The sequence below is a fragment of the Eurosta solidaginis genome, chromosome 5 (genome assembly GCF_040869045.1).
Source record: "Eurosta solidaginis isolate ZX-2024a chromosome 5, ASM4086904v1, whole genome shotgun sequence".
Taxonomy (NCBI): Eukaryota; Metazoa; Arthropoda; class Insecta; order Diptera; family Tephritidae; genus Eurosta; species Eurosta solidaginis.
Genome location: NC_090323.1, coordinates 247,820,403 through 247,845,046, shown reverse-complemented (window position 1 = coordinate 247,845,046; position 24,644 = coordinate 247,820,403). Strand labels below are relative to the sequence as shown.

At 35.5% G+C, this 24,644-nt stretch overlaps 1 protein-coding gene across 1 annotated transcript in view; it reads right to left on the bottom strand.

Annotated features, from left to right (window-relative positions):
- Positions 1-2,117: 2,117 nt before the first annotated feature.
- Positions 2,118-24,644, bottom strand: part of LOC137254395 (ovochymase-2-like) — a 52,396-nt gene continuing 29,869 nt past the window's right edge. The window contains exons 9-15 of the mRNA XM_067792024.1: positions 8,994-9,124; positions 6,549-6,718; positions 6,122-6,464; positions 4,818-5,214; positions 4,672-4,747; positions 2,789-3,172; positions 2,118-2,706 (exon numbers count right to left, since the gene is read on the bottom strand). Coding sequence (XP_067648125.1) covers positions 2,563-2,706; positions 2,789-3,172; positions 4,672-4,747; positions 4,818-5,214; positions 6,122-6,464; positions 6,549-6,718; positions 8,994-9,124 — 1,645 coding nt within the window. The 3' untranslated portion in view covers positions 2,118-2,562. The remainder of the gene's footprint in view (positions 2,707-2,788; positions 3,173-4,671; positions 4,748-4,817; positions 5,215-6,121; positions 6,465-6,548; positions 6,719-8,993; positions 9,125-24,644) is intronic.

The following is a 24,644-nucleotide window of genomic DNA, read 5'->3' as shown; positions in this document are numbered from 1 at the left end:
AGATATCGGTTATCTTATCGAAAAAATAGCAATTTGCTATCTTATATATATATCCGGTTTCGGCGTGTCACCGAAAATGTATCGATTCGTTATGAAAAGGTATCGGGAAGCTATCGATTTATAATTTAGAAGTTATCGGCTGTTGAACGAAAAGTTATCGATTTGCTATCTAAAATTTATCGATATATAATAAGAAAGTTATCGATATGTCACCAAATGTAATCGACAAATTATCGATTTGTTATCAAAAATGTATCGATATCTTATATTAACGTTATCGAATTTTTATCAAAAATTTAGATTTTCTTATAAAAAATAGTATCGATTTGATAACTAACGATAGCTTTCGATTTTTTATCGGCGTTATAAAGAGTTGTTATTGACATCATCGATTTGTTATGAAATCGATACCCATAAAACTTCAGTAAAGAAAATAACGATAAATTGCCAATAAGGAACAAATAAGCCGCCGATGATTTGGACATTTTGATTTAAAAAAAAATCATAAATCGACTACTCGGTATGACTTGTTACTGACAAGAAGCCGAAGTTCATGTCAAATAGCCCGAAATAATTTGTTTTTGGTAAAGTTACCGCTGTTGTGCTTGAGCGTCAACACCTGGACAAGCTCTAGTTAATTTGAAAACATTAGTTTTCATCGGCCTAAACACCCGCGCTGTTAGTTCTGCTTACTCCAAACTGGAAAAAGAAGCGGTAAAGATGGGTTTGATGGTGAATGAGGACAAAACGAAGTACCTGCTGTCATCGAGCAAAGAGTCAGCGCATATGCGCCTTGGCAACTACGCTACTGTTGGCAGCCATAATTTCGAAATAGTAAAAGACTTCGTTTAGTTGGGAACCAGCATCAATACTAGCAACAACGTCAGCACTGAAATCCAGCGAAGAATCAATCTTGCCAATAAATGCTACTTTGGACTAGGTAGGCAATTGAAAAGTAAAGTCCTCTCTCGGCGAACGAAAATCATACTCTACAAGTCACTTATCGTACCCGTCCTGCTATATGGGGCAGAAGCATGGACCATGACAACAGCAGATGAAGCGGCTTTGGGAGTGTTCGAGAGAAAAGTTCTTCGAAAGATTTATGGACCTCTACGCGTTGGCGAGGGCGAGTACCGAAGAAGATTTAATGATGAGCTGTACGAGCTATACGCAGACATCAACATAGTCCAGCGAATTAAAACGCAGCGGCTGCGCTGGCTAGGCCATGTTATGCGAATGAAAGATGATGCTCCGGCCAAGAAAGTGTTTCTATCGGAACCCGCCTATGGAAGTAGACGTAGAGGGCGGCCCCCACTCCGTTGGAAGGACCAGGTGGAAAACGATTTAAACTCCCTTGGTGTGACCAATTGGAGCCGGTTGGCGGAGCGAAGGAGCGACTGGCGCGCCTTGTTGGACGGTCATAACCGTTTAGACGGTTAAGCGCCAATTAAGTAAGTAAGTAAGTTTTCTAGACGTTCGCCTCTAAATTTTTATATCGAACTTTATGAGTACTTAGAACTCACACCTTTTTTTTATTTAAAATCATACGTTTGCAGCAAAGGAAGGAGAAGGTCTGGCTTTAGTTAAGAATAAAAATAAGCAAGCACTTGAAGTCAGTTATCGTAGAAATCAAAAATTCTCAAACCAAATAACGCCGTATTATCCTTCCCAGCAAACTAGAAAAGGCAGTCGACTCCATTTTGGCTCATAAACCTCCAAAAATGCCTAAAAGGTTGATATTTCCCAAATATTACCAAATTTGGCAAAAAAAAAAAGCAATCGCCATTTGACCTTCAGGAAATTATATTATTGAAACAAATTATTGTTTATAGCGTCAATTAAACTCATGACGAGTTCTGTATGTGTGTGTGGCACTAATGCGCATTATCAATTCAAGCAACAGTTCTATCAAATTTTACGACAGATTATAGGACGTGCCTTGCAAAATAAATCAAAGAAGCCAAAGTGAGAATTGACTTTCAGGCGCTTAGATCAGATGCCAAATATAATTATGATGCATTTTGATGGAAGACAACAAAAACTGATATGCAATAAAATAGTTTCCAGGTTGAAATGCCTAATTGAATGCATAAACAGTAAAGAAAGTTGTTAATAAATTTTTTTTTTTTAACTTTTAATTTAATTTTTATAAACATTTTTGTTGTTATATCGGCCTAGTGATTTGTAAAATCGGGGGTTCGAATCGAGCTCAAGGCCTAACAATAATTCTTTAATCATTATTATTGTTATGATACATTTTTTCTTAATTGAAAAAATTTTTAAAATTAGAAAAGAAAAAAGAAAAAATTTAGACTAGTTAAATTTAGCAGTTCAAGAAATTGATCTATACAACGAGCTTTGGCAGTTGACAAAATTTTTGAGCTCGATTCGAACATGCGATTTTTGTTTTTTTATATTTTACTCCAATTGAATTTTTTGTTTTTGTTATTACAAAACATTTTATATAACTTTTTCCAAAATAAAACTACAGGCTTTAAAAAAAAAAAATTACAAAAAAATTCAACTTAAATACAATTTTAAAAACTTATTGCGTAAGAAATCTCATGTTGTATCTGCAATTTTCTGCAATATCCAGTCGATATAATGCTGGACACTCGCATAAACACCAGGCACCTCCGGACGAGCACAACCCACACCATACGAAACAACGCCAATCAAATAATAGCGCACATCACCTTTGTATGTCTGTGAAAGAAAAATGGGCAAGCAATTTAATAATTTCTTAGTGTCTTCTTTTCGTTAATACGATCAGTCCCTCATGACTTACCTCTGGTATCATTAGTGGTCCACCCGAATCACCTTGACATGTATCTTTGCCACCCGACAGTACACCAGCACATAGCACACTTGCATCGAATTGATCATCGGTAACTAAACGGTTAATACGTTCATAACTCCTTTCGCAGATGTCATTATTAAAAACAGGTATTTGTAGCTCTTGCAAGACATTTGCTGAAACGCCACCTTCCATGGTCTTACCCCAACCCACAACAAAAGGCGTATAGCTTATGTATGACTTTTGGCGAAGCTCTTGGCTGGTGGGCAAGCAAATAGGTGAAATTGTGTCCCTAAATTGCACATTACGTTCAAGCCAGAGGAGCGCGACATCTGATTTTCCATTGCGTCGGTTGTATTGTGGATGGGCTTCTTTCTGCAAGAAGGTTTAAAGAGAAAACAATTTCAGTTGAGGGCAAATTTAATACGATTTCTACGATATGTGCGATACGTAAAAAAGTTTGAAGAAAAAAAGTATGTCTTATTTATAGACTCCCTGAAGAAGATGCGAAACTGGCGAAACGCGTGCCATCGTGCCGGAAAGTATTATTTTTGTCTCTAAATGTATCGATCGAAACGCTTCAACCATGTCATTTATCTTTAAGTTATAAATGCACAAGTGTAAAAACTTTGTTTTTAAATAGGTGGCAAGTCTCCTTAAAAAATATTCTGATATATTTAAGTATAAAATTATTTCGTTCTTTCGAGATGGCAAAAGAGCGAACAACTTCAATTATGGACAAATTTATAATAATATTCTATTGACCATTGTGGGTGCCAACCTAGATATCTGCCAACTTTCCAAGAGAACTGGCTGTAGATTGAGTTGCGGTTTCAATATGCACTCCGTAACATCTCAAGGGGGTTTGACGAAAGCCTTCTTGGATTCAGAGCCATCACATGTGCTGATCAGGTATGTCTGGTCTTCCTCTCTTGAAATGTGGCAGTTAGGTGTAGGGTCTATACTGCTCAGATTAACTTGCAGCTCTCAATAAGTTTTACACATAGTCTGTGAGAAGAGGAGTAAATAGGGGAGGGAAGAGAAAATATTCTAAAATTGGATACCAGTATTTGGAAAAAGAGAACCAGTGAAGAAATTCAAGAAATAAGTTGGTAGAAAGAGGAGGAGGTGTAGAGGAAGTGGAAAAAAGGAAGGAAAAGAGAAAAAGAAGAGGAAAAGGTTAAACCAGAAAGGAAACTGCAGAGCAAAGAGGGAGAAAACAAAATAGGCTCAGGGAGGGAAACGATTACGAAAAAAGATCGTGGAAAGAAAAAGAAACGATAAGGCGGATAGGAGGTAGAAGCAGAGAAGAAAGTGGGAGAGAAAAAGAGTGGATTATGGGAGGAAGAAAAATAATGGATTGCGAAAAACTAAAGAGGGGCAAAGTTGGGAACACGAAGAATAGGAATAGAAAAAGTATGGAAAAGGAAAAAAACTATGGAGTGGAAAATAAATCGAAAAGGAAGAGAGCGCGGTAAAAGAAAGTGAAGAAGAGTGAAAAAAATAGAGGAGAATATTAAGGAGAGCAAAACGAAACCCGAGGGATAGGAGAGGAGAGTGAAACGAAACCCGAGTGCCAAGAGCAAGATGAAGAGAAACGGATGTACACGGGAAGGAAAAATTGAAGAATTAAGAAGTTGAAGAGAAGTTGAAAGTTAAGGGGGATGTGAAGAACCGAAATAAGAGCTGCGGAGAAGGCTTGCTCTCTCCAGAATAAACAACAAATAGGAAGAGTGAAAGTAAGAAAAAAGTAAGGCTAAAGAAAAAAGGTTTGGGATTGGCCTAATTTTATACTACGCTAAAGCGTAGTAAAGAGAGGTGGGGCTTACTAGCATACATATGTTGGACATACATACTCAGCTTTAAAAACTCACCCGCACAATTTTTACATCTTCATGACGCGTCTCAGAGTCCGTAGTCAAGTCATGCTCTCCTAAACGTACATAAGCTCTGTATTAAAAGAAAGATACAATTTTAACTACAGATTTACATTAATCTTGGCTCGCTTCACTTCACTTACAAATCATTGCGCATACAATGCGCTGCGGTTACAACATGTCGCGCTGTCACCAAAGCACCACCACATTTGAATGGTGACGACGATGAACCATCCGGATAGGCCAATAACACGGCCCATGGCCATGCTCCCTTTTTGCTCACTTCTCCACCAACAATTTTCTTATAGGAATTATGCGTATAACCGCAACCTTCTTCCAAAGTCAGTGGTCTTTTAGGCGTTTCATTGGAATTGCGCACTACCACTGGCGCTTTGGTGATAACAGCCTCAGATGTCGGACAACATGCCACGGAACCAGCGCCACCACAATTACGATTCGAGGCACGCAAGTAATCAGCAAATTCGGGATCATTTGATTTGGCATAAAGTTCTGATACTAGCTGTGGACATTTGGAGATGGCTGAAAAATTTAATTAAAGTTTTAAAATAGTTTAATATTTTTTTTTCGGTTAATATTTTTGGGACGAATTATTAAGTTTCTTCTTTTCACTTAGGCGTTTAATTGCTTCTTTCTTCTTCATCAGGGAACCCTGAGCTTTTAGCTTCTTGTTTTGAACTTTGAGTTTTGAATTGTTTCTTCTTTAATATTTGACTTTGCTAATTCGACTTTGATATTTTATCTTTGAGCTATGAGCCTTTGGATAGGGTTTTGAGTCTTGAATTTTTAGTTTTGAACTTAGAGCTTAAAGTTCTGGTTTTGTAGTATAAGGTTTGAGCTTTGAGATATGAGATATGGCCTTTTCGCTTCGAGCGATTAAACTTATGATTTGAGCTTTGCTTTTGAACCTTTGAGGCTATAGTTTTTAGTTTCAAGCTTTGAGTTTTAAGTTTGTTCTTTAAGCTACGAGATTTAACTATGAGCTTTTGTTAGGTAAAGCCCAAGTTTCAATCAGCCTGATCCCTGGAGCATCTTTCAAGCGAAAAGCCATGATGCGGTGGGTAGATGGTATTCTATCCAGTGCTACTACGGTTAGGGGTATAACGTCTATTTTTTCCTCTTCTTTTCTTCCTAGCCTTATGATCTTAGCTTTGCTTTTGGACCTTTGAGGTTAGAGTTTTGAGTTTCAAGGCCTTCTGTAAATTTGTAACACAGCAAGAGGATTTTGCCAGAAGAAGAGAAAAGTATATACGACTCAGCTCAGGGTCGATATACATAGGTTTTATGTGGAAGCACAACGGTCGTTCATATCTTCCAAATCAACTTCTTCTACCGATTTAGCTACCACGTTGTCGAACCTAACTTAGTAGTTAGATAGTAGTGTTCTTGACTACCATACTGAATGTGATATTTTTCACTTTCTACTTACCAACACAAACTCCACTTCGTAATTTCGGATCCACACACGAATCACCCGACAAACGATCCACAAATTTTGTTGGATCTTCTGTTGTACTTAAAATCGTCTGTGTGGGGCGAGATGTAGTTAAAAGACTCGGTTGAATGCGCGGCGGAGTTGGCTGTAATATAACTGGCGCTGATGTGGTTTGAGGTAGAAAAGGATTGTTGGGACGTTGTGTGAAAGGAGCTTGTGTTTGCGGCTGGGGTTGAGGTTGAAGTTGAGGCTGCGGCTGACGTTGAGGTCGTTGCGTAGGTTGCGGTTGTGGTTGTGGTTGTTGTGGTGTTGGATTTACTGGTCGCGAACAACAAACCTGTAAAGGATAATAAAATATTTATAGAAAATGCCTTATATTTTTTGTTGTTATGGTAATTTAATTGGAGAATGATAAATTTACCACAGGATTTCCATTAACGCTTCTTGTACCACAGGCGCGTTGCGATGATATTACATAACGCTCGGCTTGATTACGATTTCGCACATTGAAGACATTGGCTATTTGTGGACAATATGTTAGCTGTACGCAGTAACCGTAATAGTTTTCTGGTGTAACACAATTATATTGAGCTGAAAAGAGAAATAAGCGGGGGTTTAATAAAAAACCAAGCAATTACACGCAAACATATTCGTACCACTTGAAAAGACGGATACCGGTACATATACGCAACATTTTTTTTTTAATATTATTTGGTAATAAAGAGAGTTACATACATAGAAACACACAAGTGAAGATAGGAGACATACTCGGAGTGCTTTGCAAATCCCCTGCCGAGGTGCGGTCGTTTCAAAGGAATTCACGTAAGTATTTTAATGTTAATTGTACCGTCATTTGAGGCGGGGATCATTGGTCCGCCACTACCACTCATCTATGGCCGCCGCCCAATAATTTGGTAACTTGGAAATATTTTATTATTAGAGCTGGCCAAAAAAAAAACACTTTTTTCCTTTTAGTACCATATATATTATTTCTAATTGCTGATTTTATGTACGGGTCCCTTTTTCGATCTTATTTGGAATCCAAACCTATAAACAAGTTTTGTAAAGTTTGATATTCGGGCTATTAGCGAGCTTTGGGCAATTTTGGTCGTGATGCTTTTGTTTAGCTATATTTTATTAAAATAATTTGTTAAAAGCAAACGATTGTGAGCACACAAAGAAATCTTTTTGTACTATGGCACAATTGTGAATATTTGCACTGCATTACCGACAGTTGCTACCATACGCCAGATGGCAGCGCAAGTAAGTTTTAATTGGTTGATAGAACAGCCGATTTCTGTTGATATTTGATAAGAGACTTTTATGTTGGTTGCGGAAGATGCGCACGGGTTCGGCTCGTAATAAAAATATTGTTCATCACATCCAAAAGGATAGCATGTAAAAATTTGAACTTTTCAGTTTTATGTTTAGAGGTGCCTCAACGCGCTTTTTAGTTAGCGATGACTTAAAAATTGTGAAAGAGTGAATATAACAAAGTTGAAGTTATTTCATATATTTTAGGCGTTTCGTTGCCTTTTAACATCTTCTTCAGAGAGCTTTGAGTTTCAACTTGTACCTTTAAGCTCTGAGCTTTGAGCTTTATGTTTTGAACTTTGAATTTTGAACTGTGAATTTTATACCTGATAATTTCTCCCTTTGATCTTTGACCTTTGATATCTATTCGATCTTTGAGCTATGAAGTTTTAAATTACAGCGTTAAGGGTTAAGGTTTGACTTTTCCGCTTAAGTTTTAAGCTTAGAGCTTTGTGATATCAGCTTTGAGCTATGAGATTTGACCTTCCCTTCCTTTGAACCATATATTAGTTAAGGCCGCTTACATAAATAAAAAAAATAAATGTAAGGCGCGATAACCTCCGAAGAGATTTTAGGCCGAGCTTTTCTTCCAATTTGCGTCGTGCTCCTCTTGATTTCCCTACAAATTGGCCGGACGGGACCTACATGTTTTATGCCGAATCCGAACGGCATCTGCAAGGCAGATTAGTTTCCACTGAGAGCTTTTGATGGCAGAAGTTCACTCGGAGCGCTTGCCAAACACTGCCGAGGGGCGACCCCGCTTAGAAAAATTTTCTTCTAATTGAAAAACCTTATTTCTAAAATTTTGATGTTGCTTTGCTCGGGGTGCGAACCCAAGGGACATACGGTGTGGTAGGCGAAGCACGCTACCATCACACTGCGGTGGCCGCTTACATATGTATGCGTATTAGGGAGGAACAATAAAAATAATTTTCCACTTTTGGTATAGTGAAATTACTGTTGAGGAAGGCTATCATTATGTAAGAGTTTTAGCCTTTTATTTTAAAGTTCAGAGGTGCATCGATGCGATTTTGCTTTCACCATATCAATTTTATGCAAAATTTTCAAATTTTTATAAAAAGTGTACCAAAGCTCTAACTTTTAATACCCAAATCCCCAGTTATACATTTTTTATATGAAATTAAACAGTCTACACAAAAGTTCTTGTAAGATTTTTTGCTGGGTTGAGTTGCTTAGTAAGTATTCGAGGTTAAAGTTCAAACTCGAATTGTATTAAATCCCTTATACGACTTTTAAAGTTGCTTGGGGCATCTCTAAACATTCAAACAACAAAATTAAATTTTCACGGGCTATATTTTTTAATTTCATCACTATACTACCAAAAGAAAAAAAATATTATTTTTTTAGCCCGCCCTAATGTGTATATTTAATCAAGTTAAAGTACACATATCTACTACAATAATTAGCAAACAATTAATTACTTAACTGTCAAGCGTTTCGCGCATAATCACTTTTTTATTGTTCTTTATTTGGTTTTTCCCCAAAAACCAAAAACTTATAACCTTGAACTCGAATTTTGCAAGCTGCCCACCAACTGGTTTTTTTGTTGTACATTGCATCTTTAGTACATAAAGTATAAAGGACAGTTGTGGCTGACTACTAGCATTCGGTTGAAGACGACTTTTCCGCGCACCTTCATCGAAAGCGCAGATACAACAGCAACTGTAAAATGGAGCATATATTTTTAGAGTAAGCCCTTTGCAATACATAGGTTAAGGCGTTTTTAAATTCAAACAGTAGTTTTTGAGTGATGCACATGCAAATAAGCCGGCAAATAGTCTACAATGTGTTGGCTTCCTTTCTCTTACTCTAAGACGAATATCGGCCTGAATGTACTTGATAGGATAACGGTTGTTCGTAATGGCTTGAATCAAGATTGATAAAACTTTCTTATATCAAAATTATCAGTATCGAAAAAGATTTTTTTTAGCCATGTCCATCCGTCTGTGTGTTTGAAAGCAAGCTAGTCCCTCAATCTTTGAAATATATTGCTGAAATTTGTTGAGAAGGTATATTTGTGAGTTCGATTTGTCATTTGTCGGAACCAATCTCATCGAACGACTATAACATATATCTCCCACACAACCGATTTTAAGGCTTAGAGGGTTTTCGCTATATACAATTCATTTCAATAGCTAGATTACATTAAGGATTAAACCCCCAACGGGTTAGAAAATACATCCGTGGCAGGTATGCCTGTCGTAAGAGGTGACTAAAATATCAAATTGTTTCAAGGAGTTGTGTACCGCAACACTTTCAAGTGGTTGCCTGCGCAATAAATAGCTTCTCCCATCCAATTGTCAACCACATCTACCTGTGGCGAACCTTGCTACTTTAACAGCCAAGCCTCTGGTAACCCCAAGCTCCTTATGGATATAGGTGGTGGGCGGTATGGCCTTGAAAGTTTCATGTGGTCATACTAAATCGTTCCCGGGATGGTCGGGCTAGTACTTTAAAGTAGCTTGTTACTGGAACGTACCGAATCTGCATCCGGAAAAAACACATCAACATCGATAGCACTCCCCAAAGCCTTCGGAAAGTGTCCTTATCTCTACAACAACAACAATAACAACTACCTTAACAGCGCCGTCAAATAAGCAGTTTTTCATATACATAGATGCGTTTAACTCAATCTTAGGCTTCATGAGTAGATTGTACGTATTTTAACGGAGAACGGTAGATTGCGCGACACTGGCGCCATCTGACATGAAAAGGTAGCCAACTTATAACTTTTATTGCAATCAATCATAAGAAGAAGTATTTTACATTTGCTTTGGCTAAGGGTGCTGGCACACTTTTCAAGTGAAATTATTTTTGCCACTCGTTGGTAACTTCTCTAACATTTTTCACAATTAAAAACTGCAATATAAGAAATGAATGCGACACGAAATATGTTAGCAAGTATATTCATGTAAATGGGCAAGGCGATGTAAACTTCAATTGCCAAGTCTGAAGTTCCAGGTTATATTTATAAAAACATCTTGGTTGATTGTGGCGATGTTACTGGAATGCATAAGCTTGTGTTTAACGCATCTATATGAAAAATTTCATTGTGCCGCGGCCTTAAGTTTTAGAGGGACTGGTACTAAAAGCTACCCAACTTTACTTTTTTAGTAATGCTATAGTAGGGCTTGAATTAATTATTTCTGAATTGGTGTTTTATAAAATTTGTCAAGATATATCTGTTTCTAAAGTCAAGCCTTCAACAACGAAGGAAATGAGTCCGAAAAAAGAGCTACGTAAATAAATTTGGACGAATAAAATCATGAAGTGCTCGCCTAAAGGGATCATCAGATGCCCGATTGAAGAAATATATTCTATCCCTTATTAGGAAAACCCGATCCATATCAACAAGAGATATTACCAAAATAGCCAAAATCTCACTTGTATAAATCCCATGAATCGAGCAGAGAAATAATGTTAAAACCTACAAAAAGCATTTCTTTAGCACGAGAGCCTTATGAGATCCAATTGGCAAACAAAAGTAAAGGTCTAAGTTCGGGTGTAACCGAAAATTATATATTAAGCGTGCGCTTCAATTGTACATTTCATTTCAAATAAATTACTTTTCTACCTAACACATGGCACCGCCCTTTAAAAAAAAATGTCTCCCCATTTCCTTTTAAAGCTTGATAAGTGAAATATCATTGATTCAAAACTATTTTTTCCTAAGTTATAGCTTATTATTCTAGTCTACGAACTTTTTAAACTTGTTTTGACGTAGTTTATAACCGATCCCGTCCATTTTTACTAGAAATATTTTCTACTATAGGGAAAATTTGTGTACCCAAACGATCCGTTAATTTTTCTTCTAGTTATGGCTCCCGAAACATAGAAAATTGCTTAGTCATAAAAGGGGCGCTGCCACACCCATTTTCAAAAATTTTAGTGTATTTCAATTTAATGTTATAATATAATTTAGAATGTAAATTCTATTGATACAAAGCTTTTTTTCGCTAAGATATAGCTTATTATTTTCGTCTACGACCCTTATAAAAATCTTTTATATAAAAGTGAGCGTGGTCCTTAACCGATTTCGTTAATTTTTCTTCAAAGCATTCCTTATAGTAAAGGCAACCTCTCTGCCGAATTTGGGTTTAACGATTTTTTATTTATGATTAATAGTATTTGTAAAATTGATTTTATCACAAAAGGGCGGTACCACGCCCATTTAAAAAAATGTTTTCAAATTTTTATCAAGAGTCTCAATATCAGTCCACACGTCAAATTTCAACATTCTAGGTGTATTATTTACTAAATAATCAGGCTTTTGTGTTTTCCAAAATGCTATATATATAAAAAGGGGCTATATATATAAAAAGGGGCGTGTTTATTATCCGATTTCGTTCATTTTCAATACCAATCTATTCTGGTTCCAGATAAGCTCGTGTACCAAATTTGGTGAAGATATCTCAATATTTACTCAAGTTATCGTGTTAACGGGCAGACGGACGGAATTTTTTTTTCGATATGATGATTTTGATATATGGAAGTCTATATCTATCTCGATTCCTTTATACCTGCACAACCAACCGTTATCCAATCAAAGTTATAATACTCTGTGTTCAAAGCAAAGTTTTGTTATCATATATGAAGAAACGTCTTTTAAAATGGACCTAAGGAAGTTGCCAGGTCCTCAGTTCTACTGCTTTTAGTCTGAAGAGAACATTCCTGTTTGGAGAAAACCAATTTGATAGAAAGGTCTGAATTGGCAAGCTATTTCAGAATGCGGGCATAATTCTATGCCGCGCTCTACGATGAGAACCATCAACGCCGAAATTTACATGAAAGAGTGTTTTCAAAAAGCTATGAGTTCTTCTTTACAGCAGGAAACAGCACCGTCCTTACTTTTTATACTCAGTTGAGTAGGGCTCACAGAGTATATTAAGTTTGATTGGATAACGGTTGGTTGTACAGGTATAAAGGAATCGAGATAGATATAGACTTCCATATATCAAAATCATCAGGATCGAAAAAAAAATTTGATTGAGCCATGTCCGTCCGTCCGTCCTTTAACACGATAACTTGAGTAAATTTTGACGTATCTTGATGAAATTTGGTATGTAGGTTCCTGAGCACTCATCTCAGATCGCTATTTAAAATGAACGATATCGGAATATAACCACGCCCACTTTTTCGATATCGAAAATTTCGAAAGACAGATAAAGCGATGAAACTTGGTAGGTGAGTTGAACTTATGACGCAGAATAGAAAATTAGTAAAATTTTGGACAATGGGCGTGGCACCGCCCACTTTTAAAAGAAGGTAATTTAAAAATTTTGCAAGCTGTAATTTGGCAGTCGTTGAAGATATCATGATGAAATTTGGCAGGAACGTTACTCCTATTACTATATGTACGCTTAATAAAAATTAGCAAAATCGGAGAAGGACCACGCCCACTTAAAAACAAATTTTTTTTAAGTCAAATTTTAACAAAAAATTTAATATCTTTACAGTATATAAGTAAATTATACCAACATTCAACTCCAGTAATGATATGGTGCAACAAAATACAAAAATAAAAGAAAATTTCAAAATGGGCGTGGCTCCGCCCTTTTTCATTTAATTTGTCTAGGATACTTTTAATGCCATAAGTCGAACAAAAATTCACCAATCCTTTTGAAATTTGGTAGGGGCATAGATTTTATGACGCTAACTGTTTTCTGTGAAAATGGGCGAAATCGGTTGAAGCCACGCCCAGTTTTTATACACAGTCTTCCATCTGTCCTTCCGCATGGTCGTTAACACGATAACTTGAGCAAAAATCGACACATCTTTACTGAACTTAGTTCACGTACTTATCGGAACTCACTTTGTCTTGGTATAAAAAATTAACGAAATCCGACTATGACCACGCCCACTTTTTCGATATCGAAAATTCCTAAAAATGAAAAAATGCCATAATTCTATACCAAATACGAAAAAAGGGATGAAACATGGTAATTGGATTGGTTTATTGACGCGAAATATAACTTCAGAAAAACTTTGTAAAATGGTTGTGACACCTACCATATTAAGTAGAAGAAAATGAAAAAGTTCTGCAGGGCGAAATAAAAAACCCTTGAGATCTTGGCAGGTATTACATATATAAATAAATTAGCGGTATTCAACAGATGATGTTCTGGGTCACCCTGGTCCACATTTTGGTCGATATCTGGAAAACGCCTTCACATATACAACTACCACCACTCCCTTTTAAAACTCTCATTAATACATTTAATTTGATACCAATATCGTACAAACACATTCTAGAGTCACCCCTGGTCCACCTTTATGGCGATATCTTGAAAAGGCGTCTACCTATAGAACTAAGCCGCACGCCCTTTTAAAATACTCATTAACACCTTTCATTTGATACCCATATCGTGCAAACAAAGTCTAGAGTCACCCCTGGTCCACCTTTATGGCGATATCCCTAAATGGCGTCCAGCTATAGAACTATGGCCCACTCCCTCATAAAATACTCTTTAATGCCTTTCGTTTGATACACATATCATACAAACACATTCCATGGTTTCCCTCGGTTCATTTTCCTTCATGGTTATTTTCCCTTATGTTGTCACCATAGCTCTCAACTGAGTATGTAATGTTCGGTTACACCCGAACTTAACCTTCCATACTTGTCTTATATTACTTTCTTTCACCTCATATATTTAAATCATATTCTGCTTCCGTAATTTTTATATAATAAAGATTATAATTTTTTTTTCTAATTGTGAGAACAATCACCCACCTTGCGAGAAAACAATAGGCAGTTGAGCCGCAACAAACGCTACGAGAATTATCGCTGTTTGAAATTTCAACATTTCAAATTTGTTTTCTTATTTAATTTACAGCTATTTTCTTTATTTGTATTATATATTTGTAGATATTTTCAGCACAAAATAAATTAGCACTACTGAATCACACTTAGTCAGTACTTAAAATTTTTTTAAAATTTGTTTCTATTTTATTTTCTACTTTAAACTTTTCTATTGCACATCAACGCACTCAAATTCCAAAATATATATAAAATTGTTTCACGTCTTCACTGCATTACTTTAAGCGCGCCAGATAAACTTCTTTCGGCGTACGTGCTCAATTTAGAACTGTTTTCGAAAATCATGCGCAAATCTATACCAGGCAGCTGTGAATAATTTTTTTTTTTGCTTTTTAATCTAAGCGTAGCTTTTTCTAGTAACTCTAAGTAGCTCGCGTAACCCGTACGCTGACATTCACATAAACAAACTGTTTAAGCCGGTTTATATTTATTTTATTTTATATTTATTTTTGCGAGCGCCGCAAAATTTGTTTTAGTAGAAATTAACTCAAATAAGCCAAGCAATTGACCAGTAGCCGGTTGAATCGAGCTGACATGTTGATTAGCATTTTGCTATTTGTAAGCTTGTATGGGTTTACGTGATTTTGTGCGTAAACTAATAAATTGACAATTTTATTAATAGCTTGAACTTGGCGCTAAAAAAAGCAAATACATGACTGTATTAGCTAAAAGTATTGGTCAAGTGCGAAAAAGGAGGTGTTGAAGCGTAATAAAAGTTTGCTTGGAGTGAGTTTAGAAAAAAGATTGTAAAATTCTTATTCTCCTACTATTATCTAGCACTTCAATTAGAAAATATGAGTATTAAAAAAAAATCTATGTATTAAAGAACAACAATTCCAATTTAACTCGCTCACAATTCATACGAAACTCTTCATAGTGAGCATCGCACGTGCGCTCATGCCTACTCTCTCAAACAGAAGACTGAGAACACGAACTTACTTTATATTTGATATATTCAAAAGTAAAACACCGTAGTAATTACTGTTATTAAACAACAAACAAGGCACTAACTTACATACATACACACATATATATTTTTATTATTTGTTTAATATTTCCCTTATGAGAATTTAGAGAAATTATTTTTACCCATATATCGTATATCTATTGTTTTTTTTTTGTTTATGAGAAATCACTTCACAGTAATGTGTGATTATTGTAATGTATACACTGTGCAACAGCAAAACGTATACCCTTGAAGATAAGTTTTGTGCACGTAAATTTTGCATGATGGACGCCTAAGGTCCTTTTGAAATAGAATATAAGAAATTAAGGGAATTCCAAACCTGAAGCAAACGCTTTTTTACCCTTTTCACTCTGTGAAAATTTTAAATACTTACTCCTACTAACCATCCTTTTTGCGACCGATTATTTTTGCCCATATTCCCAAAAGAAAATGTAAATCAGTTGCACATACTTTATGAAGTTCAGGTTCAGGGTTAAACAATAAGTACGAATTATTAGTATTTTTATAAGGAGCAATATCTGCCACGTAAACTGCATCCCTGATTTTACTACTAGTGATTTAACCATCGATATAGTTTTTAACTGCAACTAAGGACAAATTGAAGTTATTTTGGCTTTGAGCTTACTGAGGAAAAAATACGTGTGTACCAAGGACTAGTTATGTTCGATGTGTTAACACACAGGTGTACATATGTTCGCTCATAGGATGAAGTTAAGCCACAGCTGAGGTAACTTTACCAGAAACAAAAAGTTCCGGGCTTTTTTAGAAGAGTATCGTTGGCTTCTTATTGGTAACAACCCATATGATTTTGAAATCGGCTTACTATCAAAAATTTGTCACCGACTTATCGGTTTGTAAACGGCGTATTATTGCCAAGTTGAAAGAACACCTCTTACACAAGAGGCATATAACAGAGAGCTTGAAGTCATATATAACATTGCTGCAAACAACGGATACAAATAAGCATTAGTAGATAAGCTCAGAAGAACGCATGTTGGACCAAAAAGAAATAATGAAAAGGAAAATAATAACACTGGACGACTATGACATATACTGGAAAAGCAACATATAAATTGGCAAACTTCTTTAAAGAATACAACATTAACACAACGTTCAAAACATCGAACAATCTAGGGCGGAAACTAAGAAGTAACACTAACTGAGAGGATCCGTTTAGCAGCCACGGCGTATACAAGCTTACCGGCGGATGCCTATATAGTTACATAGGACAAACAGGACGGCAAATAAGAACGAGGTTCAGAGAACATATTAGAGATTACAACAAAAAAAACACGGAATCCAAACATTATACCAGAGTCTAACTTCGCGAATCACATGGTCGAAAATAAATATTCCCCAGCAAACATCAATAGAACAGTTAGGGTTCTTCGCATACAAGCAATAAGCCGTCGTCTCAACGTACTCCATGGAAATCTACAAACAGAAAACATTCGACGGTAGAATAATAAACAAACAGATAAACACAATTTCCGACACAATATTCGAGCCTTTAAAACTTTTTTACAAGAAACGAAGTAATCACACAGGTACAACATACAAACACACAACAACAAATAAACACAAAACAATTAACGCTCAAAAACAACAAACCCACAAAGAAGGTCAAACGACTAAAATTGCGGACTTTTACCTGCAGTCAGCCACAAAAATCGGTCAATAAAACCCACCCTCGGTTGTGAATGAGCACACAGCACATACACATACCTAAATAACTATACACAATCATCAATTTTGACAATACCTGTTCATGTACTTACGAACTATAAATACAGGACAAACCCCAACAACAGATCAGAACGAAAATCGACACTGATGATGGCACAACGCCGAAACCGGTTTCTTTTGAACCCAAATTTGACAAGGGATGACGGAAAATCGTTCCAATATACATCATTTATCCACCCTGTCGGAAAATCAACAAAACAAAATAAGTTAGCTTAATTAAGTTTAAATTGATTGAATGTAACCCAATTTAACTTAATTTGATTTAAATTAATTTAATTTAAAAATTGTATTTAATTTTATTTAATCTAATATATGAATTAGGCGCGGGTTGTCCTAATTGCCTTTCAAACCCCACTCCCTGGAGAAAAGGCTTCGAAGAGATTTACAAGGTATAAGCGAAACAGTTGTCGCCTTGTCCATCCTGATGTCACGTTGTTTAAATTTTTCCCAAATAATAAAATTAATTTATCCTAATTTAGTTTAGTTTTATTGATTTTAATTTAAGTTTACTTTATTTTATTGCATAATAATTTTTTTATTTTAATATTTAATATTTTTTTACTTTATTTTATTTTATTATTAGTATTATTTTTTATTTTACTCTGTCTCATTTTATTTTATAAACATTTTTTTGTTTTAGTATTTAATTTTTTTTACTTTATTTTATTTTATTATTATTTTTTTTTTATTTTTTTATTTTTTATTTTATTTTATTTTTTTTATTTTATTTAATTTTATTTTATTTTATTTCATATTATTTTATTTTTGTCCTTTTTTGTATTTTTTTTTTTTTTTTGTGTTTTGTGTAAAAATGTACAAATGTATTAAAAGCAACAAAACCCTTAAAACAAATGATTTCAACTTAAACTGGAATACCTAACCACATACTTAGTTTTTGTAAACACTTTTTGTATCAGTAATAAAAATCACACATTTTCTCATGTTTGCTCTGGCTCTTTATTTCCAATAAGACAGCACTGTATACATCTATTCGAACACTTGCATGCATAAATAACGTGTATTTGCTCAGAAACTTTAATTCATATGTAGGTGACATGTTTGCAACTCAAGCTGTGTAATTTCGATTTTATCAACTCTATCACGTGCCTTGCTCCCACATTACGCTACAGTGTAGTGACTATACTTATGCTCTCATTCTTTATTACTCCATACAACATAGTTTACTCAATGCGCTTGCATTTACATTCTCCATGTATCCCACATATAGCAAACCTCTTACAAAGACTACTCTTATGCTTACACTTACGTCTTAAGCTTACATTCGGTATTCCTCCATACCTTGAGCAAATATATTCACACATCAAAATCACAACATCATTCTTACACTAATTGAATTGTCTAATAAATTTCTCTAGAAAATGAAGTATCCACTATTGTTCTACAAATACAAATATTTAAAATTCTTTGAACATTAAATCGTTCTGAAAATTGTGCAAGCGTGTCCGGCAAACCAAACCTGACGATCAGTGCGTCATCAAATTTGGCAAAGGTTTACTTCGGTAATCATGAGAGAATGGCTATGGGTTTGCGTAACAACAAAAACATCAGCACCAAAAAGCTATTAAAATTTCCCATACAATTCATGATCATTGGTCATTTTGAAATCTTTAAATTTTCTTGATTGATGATTGATTGATAATAGCTTATTAAATGAACAAAATGACTGAATTAATGGACAAAATGACTAGAAGTAATCATTATTATTTGCACAAATAGTCAAAAATTATATGAAAAGAAATAATCAAATAAATAAAAAGAATATTGCTGAATGAATATTTGATTATTTGAAATTATTTAGATTATTTTTAAATATTTAAATAGTTATTTGATTATTTCTATGAATCTAATTTTATTGGTTAATTATTATTTTTAAACCACAAAATAATAAATAAAATTTTTATAACTAAATAGTTGAAAATTATTTGAAAAACAAAATAAATAGAAAGAACCAAAAATTGAAACAGTTAAAAATTATTGAATAAATATTAGATTATTTGAAATTGTTTAGTTATATATATATTTAATTAATAATTTGTTTTTTTCTGTGAATTCATTTTATTGTCTAATTTAATTTATTAAAGTTTTTAATTAAACAAATAATCGAAAATAAATAAAAAAAACAGTCCAACAATCAACAATAAAATAATATACATAATTGAAAACTATTAACATTTAATTATTTTTTATTATTTAGGGTATTACACACACTTCATTTTTTCTCAAGGATTTCAAGAAATAATTATTCAGATTACTCACAAACTTTTCATCGAACTCTGAATAGTTACTACTTATTCAAAACAAATTAAGTTATTTACCTTCCACGTGCATTTTTTCTAAACAGTACATACCAAGTTTTGTTGTTAGTAAAGCTGAAGACTGGTTCACTAGCAAATGATTAATGATTATTGTTGCATGATGAAATTGATTAGATTATTAGTTATTAATTAATATGTTATTTATTTGAATCGAATCATTTCTACGCTGAAATTAAGTTACTGAATTTTGATTGTTGGTAACGTTCGACTATATAATTAATCTAACTTCCCTAGAAGCTACAGTGTTAAAAGTTTTCGATTAACTTCATTGCCCTAGGTGCTAAGGTAATAATAGTATGGCGTGGGTAGGAACAGCAAAATTAAACAGCAACAACTAAATTATCTTTTTATTCAGATTGTTTACTCAGTTTTCTGTATAATCAAATTAAAAATTATTTTAAATTATTCTACATTTTTATTTTAAATTATTCTACAACTACAGCAATAACATAGAACAAGTAGTAACAGTAGAAGGATACAGCAATTAATCAACGGGAGTCATTGTAAAAAATCAGAACTTGTTTATTTTCTACAAGCTCTCAAAAAATAGATTTTGGTTATTTTATTAATATCGATTATCGGAAAGTTAGAAAAAATCACAACTTAGAGGATAAATGAAGACAGATAGAATGATAAAGATAAATTAGTCACTAATCTTAACATAAGTAGTTGATATACACATTGCAATTTGACTTAGATTTTGGTTATTCAAATTAATTAAATTATTGGAAAATCAAAATAAAGTTCTCAACATATTAGATTAGTTAATTGCATAATTACTCAAATTTCTTTTGAAATATATAATCAGTAATCTTAACATAAGTATTTGGATACATCCATTGGAATTGGATCCCTAACGTTTTCCTTAAAGTCACACACTACAATTCATAACCATTTATTCATTATTATTGAAAATAGCTATTTGAAAGCTCTGCTCGCCGTACAGTACAATGCGCTGCACTAACTCTTTATTTTTATCTTTTTGCACTACATAGGTTGGCGTTAATTTTAAGCGGATATTTAAAATTGTAAATGGATTTGCGCTTCAAGGTAATTCAGTTTTTTTCGCACTGAATTTAAAGTTTTATTATTCACTATATTGGCATGCATTGCGTATGTACATATGTGCTGATCTATGTGCACGCAATTTTCAAGAATTCTAAATGATTCAGTTAAAATGATTTCGTTGACAAATTCATAAGTAAAGCAAATGAGGAAACAACATGTACCTAATTAAAATAAAAAATATATTAAAAAGTTCACTCAGACCAGTTTTACCGTTCTGTTGCTACATACTTATGTTTAAATTTTACCCTTTTTTCTTGAACGTTGGGGCAGCACACTGCTCTCAAGTGCCCAATGAAGTCTGGCTAGTCCTGTTCATGTGTCCACACCCCGTGAAACCGTCCTTATGTACAACGACACTGCTCGCATACGCATTCCACTGAGCGCAGGCAACAATCGCGTCATAACTAGAAAGGTCATTTTGCTCACAGCAGTCTCCAACAATCTATTTTGCACATTAGGGGAACTAAGTTCCTTATGGAAGGTTCCTCTTCAAAAACTCTGTGTACAGAGAGTATTTGGCTGAGAAAACGTGGACAATGAAAGATGACGTCCTCTACATTTTCCAGTTCGATGGTATAGTGTGAGCAGAAATTATCTTCCTATATACTGCGCTTATGTAAATACTACTTAAAACCGCCGTGCCTACTCAACAACTGTGTAAGGTGGTAGTTTAGTTTGCTTTGCTTACGCTTATGCCTTTTCTATATATTTCGAACTAGCGTGAAGATCGAGCGCTCTTTCTTCGATATTTTCCCAAGGTCTAGACGTTTCACCTTCTAGAATCTCCTGCTTGGTTACCAGCGATATACATGTATATTTGTAGTTTATGCATTTCTCATAGTCATATGCGTGTGTATGTTTAAGTACCTACTTCGGCTGATGACTATATATTTGTGTGTGTGAGATAGCTCTTCTTCGCCTTCTGCATAAGTGTTGCTAGCTTTAATGTGTACAAGTGCATAAGAGTGGCTGCTTCATGTTTTTGTTGTTGTGTGATTATTTACTAACAGCTTAGTGATGCTAATATTCGTCACAATATTTTAAAGCTGGACAGTAACTGACGGGTAGCTTCACCTGGTCCGCCAATGCTAGGCATTATTCAAATTTGTGCTCCCCTTACTTTGAAAATTTTCTATCCAATTACCCTGAAGTGTTCCTTAAAAGCTGGTTTTGAATCAATGCTTACTTCTTAATATTGTTACGAATATTAGCAACATTAAGGGGTACTGTCATCTCTAAGCCGATGCTAAGAGTGAATTTTATGCACATCCATAAATCAATCATTATGTATCTACATAAACGAATCAATCATTAGGTATACACATATGTACGTACACGCAGCGGAGAAGCAACGCACAAACACTTGCAGATATCTTATCTGAGATATGCAATTATAATTGTGGAAGTGTCGCTCACAAACACACGCGCATATGAGAGCTACACACGTACATCTGTAGTTATAATTATAACAGATAACCAACTAGTAGATTCTAGAACAGAAGCGCCTAGAAGATGCAACGAGGAAATCAAAGAGTATAAAAGGCAGCAATAGTAGAGGCGCTAGAATCAGTTTTGATTAAGCACGCTATCTGTCGAGCAATAGTAGAGTTATTTATTGTGAAGTACTTTAATAAAGACGATTTTGCATTACTGAATAGTGGTGTTATTTATTCAACAGTTTAGTGATTCGAACTTAGCAGAAGGTTGCAAATAAGAGGATTTGCAGTAAAATCGTTACAATATTTTAAGTAAGGCTTTGAATATATTTGGTAATCTCCTATGGTAAGGATTAACTCATCTACAGTTCGCTTTGAGCTCACCAAAACCACTTCTGTCGTATTGCTAGCCATCACCAGCCCTATGTTCGTTATTCATTCCTTTATTCTTCCTACGGCGTCATTATATAATGCTTGAAGCATCAAGTTCCTTGGCAACTGCTTCTACGACAATATTGTGACGAATATTAGCAACACTAAAGGATACTACTAGGGAAGTATATATCTGAGATACTCCCAAAAGTAGGCAATAATTTGTGTAAGTATTACTCACATATACACGCACATATGAGAAGCTATAAACGTAGTTATAGCTGGTAATTTTATAGCTGGTAACTAACTAGTAAATTCTAGAAATAGAAGCGCCTAGAAATATGTCAACGAGGAAACCAAGCAGTATAAAAGCAGCAACAGTTGAGCCACGAAAAATCAGTTTCATTTAAGCAAGCCATCAGTTGCGAAGTATAAGTGTTATTGTGAAGTACTTTAATAAAAGCCATTTTGCATTATTGAATAAAAAAAAATAAATAAATGTAAGGCGCAATAACCTCCGAAGAGATCTAAGGCCGAGCTTCTCTTCCAATTTGCGTCGTGCTCCTCTTGATTTTTCCCTACAAATTGGCCGGACGGGACCTACATGTGTTATGCCGACTCCGAACGGCATCTGCAAGGCAGATGAGTTTTCACTGAAAGCTTTTCATGGCAGAAATACAATCGGAGCGCTTGCCAGACACTGCCGAGGGGCGACCCCGCTTAGAAAAATTTTCTTCTAATTGAAAAATCTTATTTCTAAAATTTTGATGTTGCTTTGCCCGGGAGTTGAACCCAGGGCATACGGTGTGATAGGCGGAGCACGCTACCATCACACCACGGTGGCCGCCAGTTTAGTAATTCGAACGTTAGTAGAAAGTTGCAAATAAGCGGAATTGCACTAAAATTCGTTACAATTGGTGTCAGAAGAGGAGGTTAGGATAGGATAGGTTAGGTGGTAGCTGCCCTGATAAGGATAGCTCACTTGGACAACACGAAGGTCCGTTGTGATACCACATACACCAAAAATAACGGTGACCTAGATCCAGCTACTTAGAGAATCGTTGGGTAGCAACGATAAAGCTCCGAATGATACCGATCTCAACTTTGGATATATCCTCGGGAGATCCAAGTGAGTCGCGACCGAAGTACTTTCGCCTAATTCTGGCAAAAGCTGGACAATCAAGCATAAAGTGATTTGGTGATTCCACCTCATCATCCTCCATACAGCTGCAGCAGGATGGAGTTTCCAGTATATTGAGACGTACCGCATGGATACCCATGGGACAGTGCCCTGTCAAAACCCCAATGACCATTGATAGGTGAGCCTTAGTGAACCCAATTATTTCAGCAGACCTCCTGCCATCCACTTTCGGCCAGAAAGATCTTGCTACCCTGCAAGACGTGGTATCCGCCCAACGTTTGCTGAGCTGATTCGAGGCCCAGCTATGGAGGAGCAATCCACAGGTGGCCAGCGGGATCCCGAAGTCCCTACAGCCATCTTCATCCGGTTCAGTTGTACCGATGCGGGCTAAGAGATCCGCTTGACAGTTACCCGGGATATCACTATGGCCCGGGACCCAGATAATCTTAATTGTAAAATAATTCGATGCAATCGCAAGCGAGGTCAGGCACTCCCAGACCACCCTCGATCGCACTGTAGTTGAGCTCAAGGCCTTGATAGCCGATTGGCTATCAGAGTAGATGTTAAATTCCCTAACCGTGGTAGCACTGGATAGCATTCCATCCACCGCATCCTTAATCGCAGCAATTTCCGCTTGGAATACACTGCAGTGATCAGCCAACTTAAACTTGCGGCTTAAATTTAGCTCTTGACAAAAGACCCCCCCACCAACCTTTCCATCCAGCTTTGACCCATCCGTGAACAAGTTAATCGGTCCCATGCCCCAGATAATTCCTCTTCCCCAATCCTCTCTCTCTGGAATAACTGGGGTGAAGGTTGTCAGAAGAGGAACTGTTGAATAAATTCCGAAGACTTCGAATACAACTTGGACATGGAAAAGTAGAGTGAATTGAAGATCCAGCAACTGAAGAAGGATTTGGAGAGCGGTGGATTGAATACAACCGGCAATAAACTCGAACTTCAGGCACGACTACGATAGGCAATGGACTTGGAAGAAATTAATGTGGACGAGTATGTCTTTTATCCTGATGTGGAAGAATCAACAACAAAAATTGAAGAGAAAAACGAAACATCACAGATATTTACCAGCACAGACTTGAACGTGATATTGGCTGCAATATCTGCACAAACGTCCACAGTAACATCGAAGATTGAAGCAAAAGAAACACGTATTTCAGAAATGTCGACACAAATGTCATCTCAACTGGCAGAACAGAAGACAAGTATAGCATCCTAACTGGAAGCACAAGAGACACGCATAACATCCAAGATAGAAGAAATGAACAACTTGAAAGG